We start from the raw sequence: 20,777 nt of genomic DNA, 5'->3' as shown, positions 1-20,777 counted from the left end.
TTATTTTTGCTGGTTCATTAATGATCAAATAATATTGAAAATAATTATTTTTTTCAATAGTATTCCGATAATTTAATAGTTTTTTTTCAATTATTTGTATTGCAATGTAGTGCTTATATGTTTGGCAGAATTAACATAAGTATTATACAATATTTTTTTTTATATAGATTTTCTTATTGATATAAATATTTGATGTAAAAATTAAATCTTGAAATACATTTTATTTTAGGTAATTTAATACTTATTCTCTAGAGAGACGAGTAAATTCAATAATACTGTAATAATGAAAAAAATTGTTGTTTAAATTTATCTTAATATAAAAATAAACAGCTCAAAATTTTCCATAAAATTATTTTAAATGTCAATTTCGCCTTTAAGCTTTTATACTACACATGTAAAATACAAAGATAAATTTGTCTTCGAGAAAACTTATTAAAAAGTGTCAATTTTTGTTTAACAGGACATTCATAACGTAAAAAAATAATGTTGCAAATGAATAATAAACAGTTAAGTGAAAATTCATTTGTTTATAATAAACATAAAAGTATTTGCCAGACTTGTAAGAATATATGTATTCACCAGAATGAAGCACAACAAAAGAAATATTTGCAACAATTGGAAATTAATAGATCATCATCGAAAACAGTTCAAAAGAATTGTCATTATAGTATGCTTGCTGATTTGAAAGATTTAGAGAATTTGAGAGTTAAATCAACAATAGAACTTACTAAAGATCAGAAAATACCAATAAGTGATGAAGTAAAAGAACAAAAAATAGGAAGGTCTTATTTAAACAAAGACGAACATATTATTTACAATGAAATAAAGCAAGACGAGAAGAAAGCAGAGATAGAAGAGAAACCGCAAGCTCCAATTAGAAGAAAAAGAATTAAACGCAGAAAATCTGAAAGGAAGGAAAACCATGAAAGTAAAGATAACGATTCTACGATTGATCTTTTGAATTTACCCAACGAACTTGATAAATTAGTCAAAGAATGTGACTGGCAATTAGAAGAATTTAAAACTGATTTGTACCCTCAAAGCAATTCGAGAAGTAATCACTTAATATCTGTAAAATCTGATAAGGAAGGAAAGGAAAGTGGTAAGTAATAATTATTTTAAATTTTAATGCTTATTATAGCTTAATAAGCTATATATTTAAGAAATGAAAACAAAAAATTTTGTTTTTGATTATGTCTCAAAAATGCTATAATACTCTACTTTTTATCACTTGTTTATTTTATTAATTTCACAATTTTCGGTAGTAGGTATTAAAAAACTCTATAAATTAAACGTTGAAATGATTTTTTAGACGAAAATTTTATAAAATTTTAAAATTTGATAAAAATAATGAATAATAAAGAATTTGATTTGTTGATCAAATATTATTTATGGTAAAATATATCTTATGTCCAATAATAAAAGTATTCAATTCAACGTATTTCATTGAATAATTGTGAAAAAGAGTTTTCATTGTAATGGGGATAATACATGAATAGCTGAAGTATAAAAGGAGTTTATATGAATATTTGCTTGTGGTAAAACTACATGCGAGGTAGATATTGTATTATTTTGCTATTGTTCAATGTGTTAAATGTGTATGTTGAGTTGATTTGGAAAAAGGATAAAATATTAGGCTATTACTACTCATATGAATTTAATAATTGTTCCTGATATACATACAATTATTATTAACATATTATTCACAAAGTATTTATATGTATTGATTTAAGAGTGGGAACACAATCATACATAGTGTATTATGTACTAGTCAATAGATCGTTGAAACTAAGAAATCAAGGAAAAAACAGCGCCAGACGAAGAATAAGGATTTTTTATTTAAAAATGCAGTAACATTCTATGTCGACAAGGACAAAATAGAATAAATTAAAATTTGAATAGCTATAATATTTTATTATCTTTTATATTGACAAATGCAACTATTATTTATTTTTCAACGTGAAAAAATAAATTCAAAGGATGTGAATTTCGAACACAAAATTGATATATATTTTCGAGCTCATATTATGTTTTATATAAAAAAGATATTGAAATATTAAAGAATTCTTAAAATATGTGTCGGACTCTTAAAGAAAACTGTGATAATAAATAATGTTTTTTTTCGCCGCTAGATGTAATATTTAGTATATTTCAAATATTATTTTTAAATTCATTAGAATTGAAGGATTTTTTAATAATAAATTAATGTTTGGTATTATATTGTTTAGAAATTAACAACCACAAAAATGTCCACTTTCAGTGTGATTTATTATTGAAAAAGTTTTAAAAAAGTTAAAATAAACAAATTATTTTCATTCAAATCATTAAAATTATTTCAAAAGAATAATAATAATAATAACAATAATAACAATAATTTGAATCATAAATTTATCAGTTTTATCTTATTTTTAAATATTACTTTTACACAATTAATTTTTAATGAATAATAAGATTGTTATTATAAAAAAAATACAGATTTTAAAACATATTTATAAATCTAATAATAATGCTATTCAAAAATGAATTTAAGCAGTTAGAATAAAACATCTGAAATTTAATGAATATTTTTCAAATATATTTTAATTTTTAAAGCTTTCTTGAATAATTATTGTTTCTACAAATTTTTTTTCTTAAACCACTGTCATTTTGATGAAAAATTTAAATTCATCAATCGCCTTTTGTCATTGGTCTTTAGCATTTGTCAATTTATTTTAATAGTAAGCATAAAGACAACTTTCGAATGAAAGATATAATGATTGAAAATCCGATCATAAGTTTTGTTTTTTCTGCATATATACTTAAATATATATATATACTTTTTCTAACATAAGTTCGAAAAATTTGACCTTAAATTAATTCATTTAATTTAAATGCATACACCTATTTTTTGTTTTCTATGTTTATACTAGTTTAATGTTAAGTAATACACTGACGTTGTTGAGAATTACACAATATTTTATAGAATTTGTTGGAAATGATAAAAATCTTTATATTTTCAGATTTTAATTCATGGAATATTACTATTCGGCAACGATGGAGAAAATTACGACGTCCTAATATAGTTAAGGAAAGCACACAACGCACACGTTCTTTTAATTCTACTCCGGTTAGCCGAGAAGTTTCACCAGTGTCAGCCATAACATCAGCTACATCTCATGCTCGAAAAATTTTACAAACTACTTCTCTTAGACTCCCTAGTAGGTTATAATATTCTAATAACTTAGTCAACTAGTAATTAAATTAAAAATCAAATGACAATATATTTTAGGCACAGGAAAGACTATTACTGATATACAAACTGCACTTCGTACTAAATTTAACAAAATAAATTCTGGAATACGAAGAGGAAAGGCATTAAGTTTTGCGGATAGTGTATCAAATTTTTACGTACCAAGTCCATTAAGTTCATCAAACGAAAGCTTAATTTATCATATTCCACGTGTAAATATCATTAATCTTCATCGTCGAAAGAAGCAAGTTAATTTAAATGAGATCAAGTCGGAATCTTCAAATTTAGCCGTATCAGTTGCTACAATAAAATCAAAAAAATCCGTTTCTAGTAAAAGTGTTGCTAATATATTTGACTTTTCAAATTCTGATTTTAAACAAACAAAATTTACGCAAGAAATAGATGAAGGTTTAAATTCAGATTTTGAAATAGATGAACTGAAAGATTCAAATGATTTACATTTTTGCACATTACCTAGACCTTCTAATAAATTTGGATCCTATACTATTTTAATCGCAAAGTTTTTTAAAGGGCCAGGTTATAAAGGACTAGGATTTAGTATCGTTGGTGGTATTGATAGCCCACGTGGAAATATGGGGATTTATGTTAAGACAATATTTCCTAATGGACAAGCTTCAGATCTTGATGTTATAAAAGAAGGTACACTTCTTATTATTATAATTGTTATTACTATTGTTTGTTGTTATTATTGTCGATACTTAAGTAAGTATATAATAATCACTTGATAACAGTAAACGACTACAAATATATTTAAGATTATAAATTACTATTTTTTATTAATATTATTTCATTAATTACTTACTGTATTTAATTTGAATATTGAATTTTATTATTATAATATTTTACTATTTAATATTCAAGATTTTAATGGTCATTTATTATTGTTGTTCTATTATTCTAAGATTATCTTATTAAGATTAAGATAAATATACATAAAATCCTCTCATTAGAAAAATGTAGTAATTAGCATACAATTTATAATATTAATTCAAATTCATATATCTTTTATTAAAAAAATGTATAAATTTAATTTATTAGTATAATTTTAATTTCTAAATCAAATCAAAGAAAGTTAAGTAAGTTAAAATTACAAAAATTATCAGCTTAAGATACGTATAAACCTGAAATTTTGTAAAAAGGAAATCAATAGATAAAATAATTACTTTTTGTAAAGAACAGTAAATTTAGATAAATTTTATTTAGCTATCAAGTTTGTAAACATATAATAAAATTAATACAGTATCAATGAACTTGTAACAATTCCTTTAAATCAATATTATAGCGAACAAAAATTAATTGCTTTTTAAAATATAATGTCATCTACAAAATTAAAAATAAATTAAATATAATTTAATTTACCTTTCCAGTTTAATAAATATTAGGAAACATCATTAGCTTTTCTTTTTCGTACTTTATCGTTACAAAATGTGGCGTAAGGGCGTACTGTATATTTTTGAATAATATTTCGATTCAATATATTGGTATCTTTATTGAATTTATTGTTCGAGAATTTCGTTAATATAGCTAACTGCATAGGTGATATATAGATATTAGGTTTACATGGTAATGAAACTAAAATATTTATGTGTCCGATGAGGCCTTGATTATCCGCATTTCACTTTTCCAGTTCGCAACATCGTTAACCTTATACACAGTGGACATTAGCTTCTAAGTCATTGATAATTTAATACTCATAAACGATTTATTTTTTATGTTTGCTTCTTTAATATTTAAATTTTTTAATGAATACTTGAAGTCAGGTTATTTAACATCCATATATTATAAACTATTGATGGCGGCTCTGTAAAGATGTACGATTATAAAGTCTTACATATTTTAATTTTATATTTAATTTCTTCCGAATGTTATTTTTACATATGATTTTTAAAAATGAATTTCCTTAGTCTTAATAATTAAAATGTTTATTAGATAAAATAAAAACTTGATTAATTTTAAATATTTGATTAAAAAAAAAAAAAAAATCTATACAAATCAATAATTTTACTTTTTAAACATAAGCTTATGTTATAAAATATAAATACAAAAGTATTCGTATTATTTATTATATTTATTTGACAATGTATATAATTTACGGTTTAATTTTATAAATTATCTTAATGAAAATATAAATAATTCTGCACGAACTAGATATATTTTATATTAAAATTTTTTGTAAAAATAGATACAAATTATTAGTATAATATTTATAAATTATTATTCATTAATAATATCATTATGTTTTATTATTTCATACATATAACCATACGACACTTAATATTTCACTGATGATTTTATTTTTTAAATTACATACTTAGGTATATACTTAACATTTAACACAAATTAATGTTCGTGCATTTTATGAGACTGCCGAAGAAAACTACAAACCGTTTAATTGGATAGTTTAAACAAATTTAGCTAATACTTACTTATTGAATAAATTACAAAATTTATCCTTCACATATATTAATAATTTTTTATATTATTAGATATAATATAATATATTTATATAGAAATGTGTTTGTGAAACATGATGAATTATGTAAAAATTCGTTTTTTCTCTTTATACTTTATTTTTAATATATAATTTATTTATTCTATAGTAATTATTGTTGATTCTTATGAAATCATTTATAGGAGATGAAATTTTGTCGATTAATTCAAAGGCTTTACATGGCATGACTCATGCCGAAGCAATTGCAGAATTTAAAGCTGTAAAAATAGGCAACATTGTACTTCATCTTGGAAGACGCATTCATGCTCTTCAGTATAAATTGAAATCCATGGTTTCACCATCACATATTACCAAACACTCTACCAACGTTCTAAAATAAAATTGAGGGTAGATGTAAATGAATCGATTAATGAAAATGAATAATTAGGTAAATTTAAGTGACTATATGTGCTTTATTTAATCAATGTTTCTATTTTTCAGAGAATGTACAATAGTACGTACTTCAAATCTGTACATAATATGATAAATTATAAAGAATTAATCATAACACAACAGCAAACAAAAGGATAATAAATTATTGGATTTGTTAAATATATACACTTTATTACTTGTCTATTATTATAGTTATACAATAATGGAATAAGTGATATTATACGAATTGGATAGATTTTTTATTTATCCAAAGATAAAATCCAAAAATATTTTCACAAACACATATTTTATGTACAGAAGTTTACTTTAGAAGTAAGATATAAATTAGACGTATGTGCTCGTATATATGCAAATAAATTTACCTTTGTAATACAAAATGCTGCTATTATCTAGTCCATTAATATTTTAACTTTTGAAAATTAATCTATTATAGTATTAGATCAAATAAGTTTATAATAATGTAAATAAATTGAACAAAATAAAAATTTGTAGAAATTTACAATTTTGTACACTTCAATCTTAATTAGAAAAATATAAGCAATGACGATAACTTTACTGCTGATGAAGAAAAGAAATCCATTATAAAATTATAAGTATTTCTAAACATGATTTGAAAAACATTGCATTATACTTCATTGATATGTTGATGGATACTGTAAGCACGACCTCCTCGTCTTGACTCAGAAGATACAACAGCAAGATTTTCCGGAGAAATTAGAGCACTTGGCTCTAAATTAGATATACGTGCTTCGTCAACATCTGGTTGCGAATAAAAGAAAGTAGTCGCTAAATTACTGGATGATTCACCAATAGTCGCTGATTCTTTTAGAATATTATCTTGAGCACTAAGTAGTTGCTTAAATCTCTCGTCACTTTTATCCTGTCACAAGTATTACAATAATAAGCATAGGCAATTTAACATAGGAACACTATCAATCTTTTAAATTCGATATAAATATGAGAAAATCAACTAAAGACTCAATATGAGAAAACTATTATATAAATTTTATCGTTAAAATTTTTTCTTCAATAGGATACATTAAATTTAGAAATAAAAAAAAATTATATCAATTACTATTAATTGCAACAATATTTTCACCATATTTTTATTCAATAAAAATATGTAGAAAAGTATGAAATAATGTAAATTAAATGACGGTAACCAGAATTAATTCGTTCAAATTACTACAAATTTGGTTTTAAAATAAAACGTTATTAGTACTAAAATAATCATTATAATTATAAATATAAATTTAGATATTATAATACGGTACAATAAACTAAATTAGATCGTAAAAGAATTGTTTCCATTTTGTGATCTATCATGTTTATTAGCCATATATATTCGAATAGTTATAAAAATATATTTTATTAGAAAGTTACCTCATTTTCAAGTAGAACAGCTATAGTCCGACCATGCCTACTGGTCGTATAATTCGTGTTACCAATAGGTCGCTCAAACTTTATAGACTGTTCTTTATTATTATTGCTATTTGTAACATTTATTCTTGGTGATAAATTTAATCCCAACCACTGTGAAAATAGAACAATTCCTTGCTCTGCACTTGCAGATACAGCAGCAAGTAAATCTTCTGCATTTAAATCATTATCCTCTTCCTCATCTTCTTGTTCTTGATCCTCATCATGTCCGATTTCTTGTCCTGGTTTTTGTCCTAGCTTTTCGTTTAATTTACTGAAAAAATAGTAAATATTCATAATTTCATAAATAAATATGTATTCTAGGTCTAAACTTACTTAATTGCATCTATTATTACTTAAAACTTATAAATAATTGTGCAAGGTTAATAAGCTATAATCAATTTATTAGAATAAGAATTTTATATAATATTATGATTATTTATGTAATTATTGTTTTTATTTTTTTATGATTTATGATAATATTAGTAAGTTTAAATTACATTATTCACGGATAAATTTAGAATATATTTGCTATAATATAGTTGCAATTTATCAAACACATGAATGTAATTTTTTAATGCATTAATATATAGTCAAAAAGTTTAAAATAAATAATATCTTTTATATGAATATTTATTTAGTACTGATAAATATATTAATATTTTTAGATTTTAATATCTATAACTATTTTAATTTTATACATATATCTTTGTCTATCTATAAGTCTCCCCCGCATACAAAAGTAAGTGTAATTTTTATATAATCGAATAACAGAAAGATAAAGTATTCATAAAAAAACTGCAATCAAATTAAAATCTTTCTTTTAAAAAAATATTGTCTTTAGATGTTACGATGATTTTTTAAATAATTTTTCTAATCGGAAGTAATTAATTTATACTTTCACTTTTTGTTCTTAAACAAATAAAGTTATGTGTATATTAAAATTTTATACCTTACAAATATTTTATATTTCTGCCTATTCCATTTATTTATATTTTATCGATTTTTATAATTTTTTATAAATTATTGAAAATCCTTAAATATTGTTTTATAATTAAATTATAGTATAAAATGTAGAAGATTTTTAATATATTTATAATAATAACATATTTTAAAATTAAATATGTAGATGATTATTTACTTTTTTATATATTTTATTAAATATATCAGTAATTATTAAAAACATAGTTATAATTTATACAAACATTCATAATCGGATGAAAATAAATAAAATGGATATATAAGTAGTACAAAATTCTATTATAATTTTTATATTCCATATATTTAATATAAGGCATGTAAATCGTAAATATTTGTTATAAATACATATGCACAATTTTTTTTATGATTTTCATAATTGATATTTGCAAATATTTTATGTTATACCTAAAGCGAATATTATCCATAAAATGTGTTTAATTTTCAATACTTCAATTGCGATTTTAGAATAAATAAAATGAAAAGAAAAATTATTCGGCGTCCAAGTAAATTTTGAATAAACAATTAGTAACTTCCAAATATTGTAATAATATAAATTATATATTGTAAAATTATATATTGTAAGATTTGACAATGAGTGGTAACTGATAAGTGCTGATTTGTACAGTTACCTATTAAACGTTGTGAAGGATGCCCGGTCAAAGCAATTAAATTCGATTCTAGGGAATAAATACGAATTATATGCTAATCGATATCCCGGAAATTTTGAACATTGCATTTCCACGTTGATTCTCTTGAAAGTCCTTATTAATGTAATAAAACGAAAGTTAATAAAAAACATGTTTTTATAAATTAGACCGTTTTCATACATATATATTATCTACGTATTCATTAGAGAATATTTATATATAGTTTAGAATAATTACAATAGATGATTACTTAACATATAAATGTAAATTTATTTTTTGGGAAAGTTTTTTACTTTTTAATAACATATATAAATCAATAATTAATTTTATAATATAAATTTAAAGAATTTTTAAACTATTTGAATTTAAGTTATGTGACAATTGAAATATTAATTTTATGTACGAAAAGTAAAAGGGAGAAGTATTAAAGAAATTTATAATTATCAATGTTCAACTTTATATGCTATTTTCCTATCTTTGAAAATTTGAATTTTCAATTGTTTTTTTAAATAATTATATAATTAAAATATTCACAAAATTATTATTACTTATATGGAATATATTTTAGTTGTTGCTATTATTCAGACGATTATTCAGAATAATTTGAAACATTGCCGTATGCTTTATTATCACAATAATTTAAACTTAGAAATAATATAACGTACTATATACGTAGTATAAATAAATTTTTATAAATAAGTTTATAAATTTATTATTATCCTACTCGCAAAAGAGTTCATAGATATTCTGATGCGATAGTTTAATATTGTAATTTTTATGAAATATAAATTAATTTGTGTATATGTATATTTCCATTATTTTTATTGTCTTAATATAGTGAATATTAAAAATAACAAAAAGCATCTAGTAATACAAGATATTTATTTTTTATTAAAAAATATAAAAAGAGTTTTATCGCACTTAATTATTTTTTTATTATAATCTTATATATTATAAAATTTAAAGTAAATATATGTAAAACAAATTTATTATACACTACATGATCATATTTCGAAGATAAGGGTGTCGGTATTTATTGTATTATTCTCAATTGCATTTTGAGCTTCAATGAAAATTAAAACTACAAAAAGATATAAATTTTCAATCACACTTAAAATATTTAATACAATGTATTGAAAAAGGTATAAAATTTTATATATTATAATTATTTCCAAAGGTAAGCTAATCAAATTCATTATTTAATACAACATTTGCAATTAGTGATGTTTATGCAAGTGAGAATATTTTTTATTAAAATATATGAAAAAAGTATAATATTATTATTTTTTGTTGCATGAAAAAAAATTCTAAAATATAGATTATTTCTTATAATTATTAGGCTGTATTGTTTCAGTAATAATATTAAAAATTGAAAGAAATGATAAAATCAACTTTTAATACAAATATATAGTACAAAGATCTGTGACAATTTAGTGGTATTCAAATGACAATCAAAAACAATTACGAAATAATTCGAATATAATTAATTTCGCAATAACTTTCTTTATAAATTATTTTTTGTAATAATTTAATTTAAATAGAACAAAAGATAATTTTAGAAGATTCAAAATTCAACAAAAGTAAGTTCAGTAATTTTATGAATTTTATAATAACATCTTTGAGGTATAAAGATACAAAATAAGAAAAACTATATCTTTTAAAATTAATGTTTGTTTTAATAAATATTGAGATATTTCAATATTGGAAAGCCATATAATTTTAATAAAATTAAAAATAATGGGTATTAATAAATATCATTCATAACTTTAAATTAATCTTCTGTATTAATAATTCTTATTTTTCACTATAACAATTGATTATATAAAAAAAAATATATATATAATACTGCGAATTGTAACAGTTTAAAGATTATTAAAAATTAAAAATTTGAATAATATTTGAACATACGAGAAAATTAGAAATATGCAAAATTATATGTATTTCTATATAATAAAATTTCATAGTTATATCATAGAAAATAATATTTGAGAAATTACAAAAATATAAATATTACAATCCGATGCTTATTATATGTCGACAACTTAAAAAATGCTTACATTTATTTACTTGCGAATAATAACCATAAAACTTTTATTATAAAAGTATTGAATAAATTTAAGCTAAATATTAGCTTTGTATTATAATAATTAAATAATTATATTAAGTTTTTATATTTTGCTAAATATGTTATATTTTCAAAATATTTATTTAAAAATATTACTGTCACAATAGTCAGCGAAAAATGAATTGTATTAATGAGGTAATGAATATTTATTATTATTGTAGCCGTAATATTAAAAATCTTTAAGTAAATTACGAGTAAATGGTAATAATTTGAATATAAAAATATTCAATGTAAATATATTAAAATAAAATTTATTATATATTTTAGTTGTTTAACACTACTTTATAATATCTATTTAATAATAATCATAATAAGATGTTAAATTCCGTAATTTAATTTCTTGTGTAAGTAAGGATATATATTTACGCATATATGTAATATTTTGGGTATATGATATAAAAGCGGTGAAGCAATAAAACATAAATATAATGACGTTTAATTATTTAAAATAAGTAATCTCGTATTTCTGTGCAGTATAATATTTCAGGCAATGGAAAGTAGGGATAGTATGAGGAGGAAAAAAGCAAAATAAAGAAAGCTTGAAAAGTGGTGAAGAGGAAGAGAGTGAGTGAGTAGGAAGGAGTAGGAGTGAGTAGGAGGGAGTTGGAGAGAGAGAGAGAGAGAGAGAGAGAGAGAGAGAGCTGATGAACTAACTTACATGGTAGTATTTTCAACTAGTCGCACTTGACCTCGGTCGAAAGTGAAGCAACCCACAGGATATGTTGCCTGTGGTGTACCTAATAAAGCAGGTTGTATAATAAGACAGCCCTGATAAGAATGTTCTTCTTGACTTGGTACTTTCATGGAAATAAATTCAGCACAGATTTGTGCCAAATCAGAAAGCAAATTCATGCAGGTCGGCTTATGAGCAGCATTATCTGTAAAGAATATATACATCAGTTATAAATAAAAGAAAACAATATTGCACTGGCGAAAGTTAATCACTTGAAAAAATAACTTGAAGTAAATATAAAATTAAAGTAGTTAAATATTCTTTAATTGTAAGGTCGTCAAATAGATAACAAATAAGCATTTTAATTCCAGCTAATTTAATTATGTATAGAAATAAAGTTTCGCATAAAGTAAATCGATTGACTCTTAATGATTTTGCTTACCCAGGGCAATAGTTGCATTGTGTAAGGAATTGTCTGCGTAACTCAAGTTGAGAGAAACGTTACGTTCGTTTTGATGCACATTAATGCAAGCAGGTCCTCCTAGATCGATTGATGTAGTAAGATTAAGTTCAACGCAACAAAGGCAGCCTGAAACCTGGCAGAGGCACTTGGATTCAGCTATCGCAGGTGCTACGAATAACATTGCCAACAACAGTGACAGCAGACTCATTACTCGACTGCGCGCCATCGGGACCCAGGTCCAAGTCAACGCTGCGGAGTCTGCTCTCCGAGTGCGGAGTGCCGCGAGAACGGACTCGGTACCGAGCAGTTCTACTAACCCGCTGACCCCGATCCCCAATGAGTGTGAGTGCCACTTTCCAAAGGTCCCGTTAATCCGCTACTGCGCCCGCTACTCGACCGAAGGATCGCTACTTTCTCTTCTGTCCCCAGATTTACCACTGCGTGTAATAAACTGAAAGAGAAAGAGAGACAGAGACGGAGACAGACACACACACATAGAGAGAGAGAGAGAGAGAGGGGAGGGAGGCAGAGAGAGAGCGAGGGAGAGAGAGAGAGAGAGAGAGAGAGAGAGAGAGTTGAGGAAATGAAGTCGAGTAAGTCAATGAATAGGTGAATGGATGAAAGGAGAACAGTCAGTAGTTAGCAGTGCGGCTAGTTGCCAGTCAGTCGGCCTTCGTCTCTGAAAGAGGATTCGCATTAGAGCTACATTCGGAAGCTGAGTCATCTAGGTCAAGCAGTTCACTAGCTGGTAGTCCTGTCTGCTTCAATTGTAAAATGCGCTTGTCGACAATACTTGAGCTTTTGCTCATATTCTTACTTGTAGCTTTCGCTGCTTACGGAAGAGTCATCGGTAAGTTTTGTATTTACATCCAATCGTTGATTAATATATGTAATTGGAGTATTAAATTTTCAACGAATCGGCTTTTATTTAGTATCATCCTTAATCACTATTTTCAGAACGCAATATTCACGCTATTGATACAAAAATCAGCTCAGTTAATAGCTCTACATCATTAAAACAAGCAACTGAAAATGTTAACAAATATTGTACTTGCAACGAAAATATTTGCAACTGTTGCAGAGATTTTCATATTCCACTTGTACAATTATCAGGACCCGGTAACATTATTTTTAAACATATATTTATAATGATATATTTTATTTTTGATATTGAATTATGCTAATTAATTATATTTTCAGGCTGTGCCTCATTACAGTATCTTCAAGATGACAAATTAGCTATGCAATTAAACATCGGGGATAATATATTATCTAGTAACATAATTAATGGTAATGTGTTTAAATTTATAATATTTTAATAATTTATTATTTTAATTGTCTATTAATTTTATCAGGTAAGAATCCAAAGCCTGTTTGCGTTACTTTACCAGGTGGTTTCTCAAAATTTTGTGGTAAAATTTATTCTATTAAAAGAGATGCTGATAAACATTTTAAAGCTTGTCTTGGACTTGAATTAAGATCCGTCACTGAACTGGAAGCAAGTCTACGAGTGAGCTGTTTTCGGTACCATAATTAATATTACACGACTCCAACTTAACTTAATTATAAATAATATAAAAATTAATGTAATACTTTTATAGTTTTGGCCCCGATGGTCTGAAACTACGACCAGCTGAACCATTACCAGCTACTATTATTGAGTCTGCCTCTGATGATGATTACGATGACATCTTTGGTTTAAGTGATGACGAAGATGATGATGATGATGATGAAGATTATGAAAAAATAAATCCTGAAAACAATGTAGTTTTTGGCATCTCAAGTAATAAAAACCAAGCTCTTGAACAAGAAGAAGAGGACGAAGATGATCTTTTAGGTTTTGGGGCCCTTTTTGATATTTTTACTGGTGAAGATGATTCTTCTCGTGATAAAAAAATTAAAGTGACTTCAACACAATCGCCAAATTCTTTCATTATACCAATTTTGCCATTAGCATCAACTGTGGTACATACTATTACTGAATCTCCTGTAAGTAAAAATCCAATTTCTACTATTGCTACGATTGAGCCTATCGTTTCATCTATTATTACTTCATCCTCTCGACCACTGGATACATCAACGTCAAATTTACACTACAAAACTAATTTTACTGTCATAAATTTATCTAATGATTCCAATATTGAAACTACTTATTATCCATTAAAAGAAATATTAAAAGAAAACACAGAAAAAACTATTTATGATAGTACTACGTATATTACTGGCAGTGCTATCACTGAATCAAATAATATTTCTGAAGAAAACGATATAAATAACTTAGATAATATTAAAATTAAGAAAATAAAATCAAAAACTACAAATAAAAAAATTATTAGTGGCACTTCACAAAATGTCAACACTATTAATAACAATATTATAAAATTACAACAAACTTATCAAAGTTCTAATGATGATCCAGATAATGATTACGATTTTGATTCTAGTCAAGAGTATGAAAGTAATGAAAATGATGAAAATAATAAGACGAAAATAATTAGCAGTATACAAAATGAAAAAGAAGATAACAATAATACTGATAAACATGTAGATAGTGATGAAGTACCAGTTGTAGATGAAGTTGATTATGAAGAAGACGATGATAATGATGATGAAACAGAAGTAGAAGATGAAGAAGACAATGAAGAAGAAGCCGTAATTGATGCTTTTTTAAAAGATGGTCATAATAAATCAAATAATCAAGCAGATAAATACAAAAAAAATAAAAATAAAATTATAGCCAATAAAACTAATGATTTACAAGAATATGATAATGATTATACTTATGAATTGACTGATCTTTTGGCTCGAAAGCAACATTCACTTTCAACCATCGGTAATAAAAACTTTGCAAGAAAAATTGCAAGGCGAAGTAAAGTTATGAAATTTTCAGACTGAAACTTCTTAAATTTTGAAAAATCTTTTGTTAAACGTATTTACAGTTTGAACAATAATAATGCCTAGCTTATTGTACAAAAATGAAAATGTAAAAGTAGAGATATATGTTTCAGTATCTCTATATATTTATTGACAAGTCATATTATTTTAATTTTTATTTATATTTTATATGTGCATTATTAAAACGTTGAGTCAGAAAAGAACGTATAATTAATATAGATATTTATAATTATGTACACAATATTAATATTTTCTATTAATTTATTATTATTATTATAAAATTTTCTAGAATATAATATCAAAGTAATTATACAAATTTTTCTTATTATCATATTAATTTTTAATATTTATGAAGAAAATAATAATAAAGAAGATGACCAATTATTCAATTATTTTTAACCTATGGAGTAATTTATTAAAAATGAATTACTAATCATTAAATAATGTATTTTTTAACATAAGATATTGATTTTCACTTTTATATATATATATATATATATATATATAGAGAGAGAGAGAGAGAGAGAAAGAGATATGTTTAGTGATCTGTGTATATTATTTTCCGTTGCATTTTCTTTACATGTAATAAAATACTTTTTCAGGTAAAATTGTGATTCATTTTACAAATTCATGATACAAGAGAATATTAAGTTTTAATTGAACATTTAATAAAAAAATTTTTAATTTTATTTTATTACCCAATTTTCGTGTCATTATGTTTATATTTAATGAATTATTTATTCTTTATTTTAAATATTATATTTAAAATATAAACAATTATTAATTATTTAACATAAATATTTAAAAAAGTTTATTTAACAATGAGTTACGAAAATGAAAATTGAAATTAATTGATTAAAGATTTTAAATTAGAACTTTTTCAGTGAAATGATTTATAAATATTTTATTTTTTAAATTCTCAAGTAAAGCATAAAATTATTTCATCAAGAAATTGTTTAATTATAAAAATGTTTCATAAATTAATTAAATTTTCATTTAATTAATATTTAAATAAAATTGTACGGATAAAAGTCCCATTACTATACATATAATACAACTTTTTGTAGTAATACACTATTTCTGCATTTTCAATATAAATTAAGTATTATTATTTTAAAGTATAATTCTATTCGTCACATTACATCTATTATTTTCTAAGTTATTATAGAATTAATAAAATACAAAAAAAAATTTAATTTATAATATCCTTTTTATTAAGAAAATATGCATTCTTCTAAATTCTATATATAATTCATTATTATATACTTTTTTCAATAAATAGTTTTTTAAACGAAAATTTCTAAATTCAAATTTTAGTAAGTTTATTAAAAAAAAAGAAATATATATATATACATATATACATATATTGTCACCAAAATTATAATATATTTTTATAGAACTTATACATTAGGACTACAACATTTTAAAATAATAATTTTTAAAGAATTAATTTGATTACTATATATGTAGTAATAAACATAAAGGTAATAAGATTGAATATGGAATTTTTATTTTTAATTACATTTCTATGACTGTTTACATAATGTGATTAGTTTAATACACTTTAAATTTTATGATGTTGATTTGTATAATTTTTCTTAATATAACTTTTCATTTGTATAATTTTATAATTACATTGTAAAAATCGTTATTAAACATAATCGATTTATTAAAACTTCAAAAAATATACATTAAAATATATAAAAATGATTTTATTCCGTTTTATACATTTTTATTTAAATATTTTCACTTTTAAGATTAGCCTTTGCAGAATGAATTTAGTATAATTTCAGTTATTGATTACAAACTTGCAATAACATTAAATAATCAATAAAAGTCTCTAAATGAAATTTCATTTTATCATGATATCCTCAGATATAAAAGAATTATAAAATGGCGTTTTAATTAATAATTACTTTCATTATATATAAATTTTTATCTGAAATTGTATACTTCTATGAATTTGTTTACAATATTTTATTATAAACGAGTCTATCACTAATTAAATGGAAATATATAAATATTCCTTGTTGCAATATAAATAATATACATATTAAGACTCAGTATGGAATAACTTTATAACATAACAAGTTTCATTTATGACCAAATTTAAATAATTTCTATCTTTCTGTGAGATAAATTTTTTGTTATTGAGCAATCATATTTGATTAAGATATTCCCAATTAAAAAAGACAAAATTTTAGTAATATTATAAACATTCTGATTAAATTGTTATTTCGTATTTCGTATCAATTGTTGAATAGTATAGTAGAAATTATTGTCGCTTTCGTTTTGTTTTCATTTCACTGAGGCAATTTTTTTATATATATTATTATAATCTAAACAATTTTTTGCAGTTTTATGAATATGTTGTGAAAACGTGAATTTATCACTACATAGCAAATAAAATAATAATCAGAATATAGAATTGATTACAGCAGATTCAGTACTATTGGACTGTAAGATCATGATTATTATATATTGATTAATTATTGATGAAAATAGAAAATGTGTTAATTACTTATAAAATATTATTCAAGTGAAATTAGTGTATTGTGTCATGATCGTGATGCGATTTCAATTATTAGAAAAATAATCTTTGTCACTCTTTTAATTATAACTTTATTTAAGGACAAATTGAAATATACAATTCGTTACAGTCATCACGAGTGAATTGTTGCCAATTATCTAATTCTTCAAATGAACTACATTGTCTTTTTTTTTCAAAGATGAAGTCAATGAAAATTTTGTTATTGAATTAATTTTGGAACAGTTTATAATTTTTTTTTTAATCATTTTTAAACACTCACCATTTGTATGAATAAAATTTAATTCACAAATTTGAAAGAAATTATGGTGACAATGTAATTACTTTCTGATTTCAAAGAAGTTCAATATTTTAATAATATTTGTGTAATTTTTTTTTATCTTTTTTAACTTTAATAACACATTCTTTAGGTCAATTAAAGAAATGCATTGTTATTTTACATTTTGTTTTGTGGCTGATATATAATTGAAGAATATTCCAGAACGAATTACGTAGCAATTCAGAGAAGCGCGAGCTATTAACAGAAAAATAATGCAGAAAGTAGAATAAAACATAAGTAGAATTGAATACTGATTGAAATATGGATGCATTTAAATTTAATTTATAAAACTCGCGTTTATATTTATAATTTAATTGTTTAATAATATTTTTCAAAATAACGTTTTATTGAACAATTATAAGAAAGTTTTATCGTTTGATTTTTCACTTACACAAATCGCATATCAAATAAATTTAACTATATTAAGGTTTTTTTTCTTATAGAAAATATTATCCCATTATAAGGAAATATCAGTGATAACTACATGTAATATAATTTTTTCTCTAGTTAAGTAAAAATAATTTTATTTTTTAATACAACATATGCAGTCTTGATATTTTGATCTTTTAAAGTATATTAGAAATTTTAATGTTTATTGATTATTTCTGTTTCATCATTAAACATTCACAATTTATCATTCATCATTTGCCATTTAATATTTATCATTTATTATGTCTTTTTTTTTCAAATAGTACTGCAGATGAAATTGTAAGGAATTAATAATTATGTTTAATTTTATGCGTAAAAGTATTATCGTATTGTTTTATTTTTATATTTTTTAAGAACAAACATTGGAGTCGAAAACAAGATGCAATGAAAATTTATAAATATGGAGAATTTTATCAATGTCATTTATATTTTGATATAGTGTTCATTAAAATTATACAATAGATTATGTTTCAAAATATATAGTTCTTGTGCATTAAGCACAAATTTACATAAACAAATTAAATACAGAAAACATTCTGTATTTAATAAATAATTGATTAAGAAGCACGTATCATTTACATTTAAGAAATGAGATCTTTTAGATTATTAAGTTTGAATATTAATACCATAATACATACGCCAGCAAGTATTAGATAAAATTATTTGGTTAATAAATTTGAAGTTATTATTACATAAGTTCTCTGAGCCACTGAATATTAATTCATCTATAAAAAAGAAGTTGCGGTGAAAAATTGATTTGAAAAAATTTTTTTTTCTTATTTTTAAAGATGGTTATATATTTTCGTTACTATTTTAATCAGATTTATTAGAGTAATATTGAAGATAAATTGATGATTTCAGATATCAATGAAGTTTTGTCCATTTTTGAAACGTAATTAAGTTATTATGTATAAAATTGAAATTCAGCAAGATTAATTTTGAATACATTATGAAGTAAGGATGATTAGTACTTACGTATTAGTACTACTTGTCATCGTTAAATTCTCCAAACATAAAATAGTTTGATTTCTGAAAATTGATTTCCCACGTGTGAGTACAATGTAAAAGATTGTCCTAATTCTTCTTATCAAAATTTTTGTTAGCAGCCCCGTTCTTAAAAGTTAAAAAAAAACTGTCCAAATATTTTTCTATTGTTATCGAAGAAGGCAATTTAAAATTGGCACAATAATCTCAAAGATTAAAAATGTTCAAAAATCTTTTTAACATTTCGATGTTTTTGAAAGACAGTGGCTAAAACAAAAAAAAAATTTGAAATTCATAATTTGTTAATATGATTGTAACTTATAAGTATCCCCAAAGATTTAAATATTTTATAATAGGCATGATAGAAATATGCCAGGTTTTGATTAAACGTTCTTAAATTAATATAAGTTGAAACGAATATTGTAATGTACGTCCTTAAGAAAAACAATTTTCTATAAACTAAAAAGAATTTTCTCCAAACAGAATCAAATTTACATATAAACATTTAAAACTGTTTTCATCAATTATTTAAACGATCTAAATTAAGCATAAGTAATAAATAATAAGGATACATTTTTAATCCCTTGGATATTCTACTGAAAACATTTAAAATATCAGATTCGTCAGACATTATTGATGTTGTTTGTTCTCAAAATTGTCTAAGCAGAAATTATGAATTGATATTTATGGATTATTACAGAGTTTTAACAGGTAATAATAAATTGAAGAAAACTAAAAATTTAATATATAAGAGAATATCTAATTTAAGAGACATTAATATGTAAGAGAATTCAATAGTATGATTAATAATTTTAATATTTGCGTTAATTGATAATTCTTTTTTATTAAGCTTGGAGTTAATATCCATATTAAAACTCGTTTCTATGAAATATATATATTTTAAATTGATTTAGAGTGATTTTTGTATATATAATAGTTTTATGATGATTCTATTGTCATAATTAATTTAATTTATCACTAATTAATATCCATTTATATTTAATAAATCTACCAATTTGGGTGCCTTTCTTTCTTTCTATTTTTCTATAAAATAAAACTGAAAGTAGTTTAAGCATAACATTAAGACATAAAATTTCTTTGTTTTAATAAGAATTAATAATTATACATACGTCATAAAATAAGGCATATAAAATTTATAT

At 23.2% G+C, this 20,777-nt stretch overlaps 3 protein-coding genes across 4 annotated transcripts; 2 read left to right on the top strand and 1 right to left on the bottom strand.

The window, feature by feature from the left end:
* Positions 1-493: 493 nt before the first annotated feature.
* LOC105362348 (PDZ domain-containing protein 2) lies at positions 494-6,259 on the top strand. Of its 2 annotated transcripts, none has more exons than XM_011499777.1 (5): positions 494-1,102; positions 3,000-3,197; positions 3,269-3,889; positions 5,885-6,089; positions 6,183-6,259. In XM_011499777.1, exons 1-4 carry the CDS (start codon positions 670-672, stop codon positions 6,079-6,081), a joined length of 1,449 nt encoding a protein of 482 aa, XP_011498079.1. In that variant the 5' UTR covers positions 494-669; the 3' UTR covers positions 6,082-6,089; positions 6,183-6,259. The 2 variants fall into 2 exon arrangements, with proteins under 2 accessions (XP_011498079.1, XP_011498078.1); XM_011499776.1 differs by having other exon boundaries at positions 5,885-6,095.
* Positions 6,260-6,661: 402 nt separating this feature from the next.
* Positions 6,662-12,809, bottom strand: LOC105362347 (uncharacterized). The gene is made up of 5 exons (XM_011499774.1): positions 12,422-12,809; positions 11,996-12,184; positions 7,910-7,915; positions 7,518-7,807; positions 6,662-7,014 (listed from the first exon to the last, which is right to left on the bottom strand). The coding sequence occupies exons 1-5, from the start codon at positions 12,666-12,668 to the stop codon at positions 6,760-6,762; spliced, it is 987 nt and encodes a 328-aa protein (XP_011498076.1). The 5' UTR covers positions 12,669-12,809; the 3' UTR covers positions 6,662-6,759.
* Positions 12,810-13,086: 277 nt separating this feature from the next.
* On the top strand, positions 13,087-15,382 carry LOC105362346 (protein PFC0760c). The gene is made up of 5 exons (XM_011499773.1): positions 13,087-13,292; positions 13,400-13,561; positions 13,643-13,732; positions 13,798-13,966; positions 14,044-15,382. Exons 1-5 carry the CDS (start codon positions 13,217-13,219, stop codon positions 15,335-15,337), a joined length of 1,791 nt encoding a protein of 596 aa, XP_011498075.1. The 5' UTR covers positions 13,087-13,216; the 3' UTR covers positions 15,338-15,382.
* Positions 15,383-20,777: the final 5,395 nt, after the last annotated feature.

The sequence above is a fragment of the Ceratosolen solmsi genome, unplaced genomic scaffold, assembly GCF_000503995.2.
Source record: "Ceratosolen solmsi marchali unplaced genomic scaffold, CerSol_1.0 scaffold35, whole genome shotgun sequence".
Taxonomy (NCBI): Eukaryota; Metazoa; Arthropoda; class Insecta; order Hymenoptera; family Agaonidae; genus Ceratosolen; species Ceratosolen solmsi.
The sequence above is the reverse complement of the archived record's forward strand: the minus strand, read 5'-3'. Positions and strand labels throughout refer to the sequence as shown.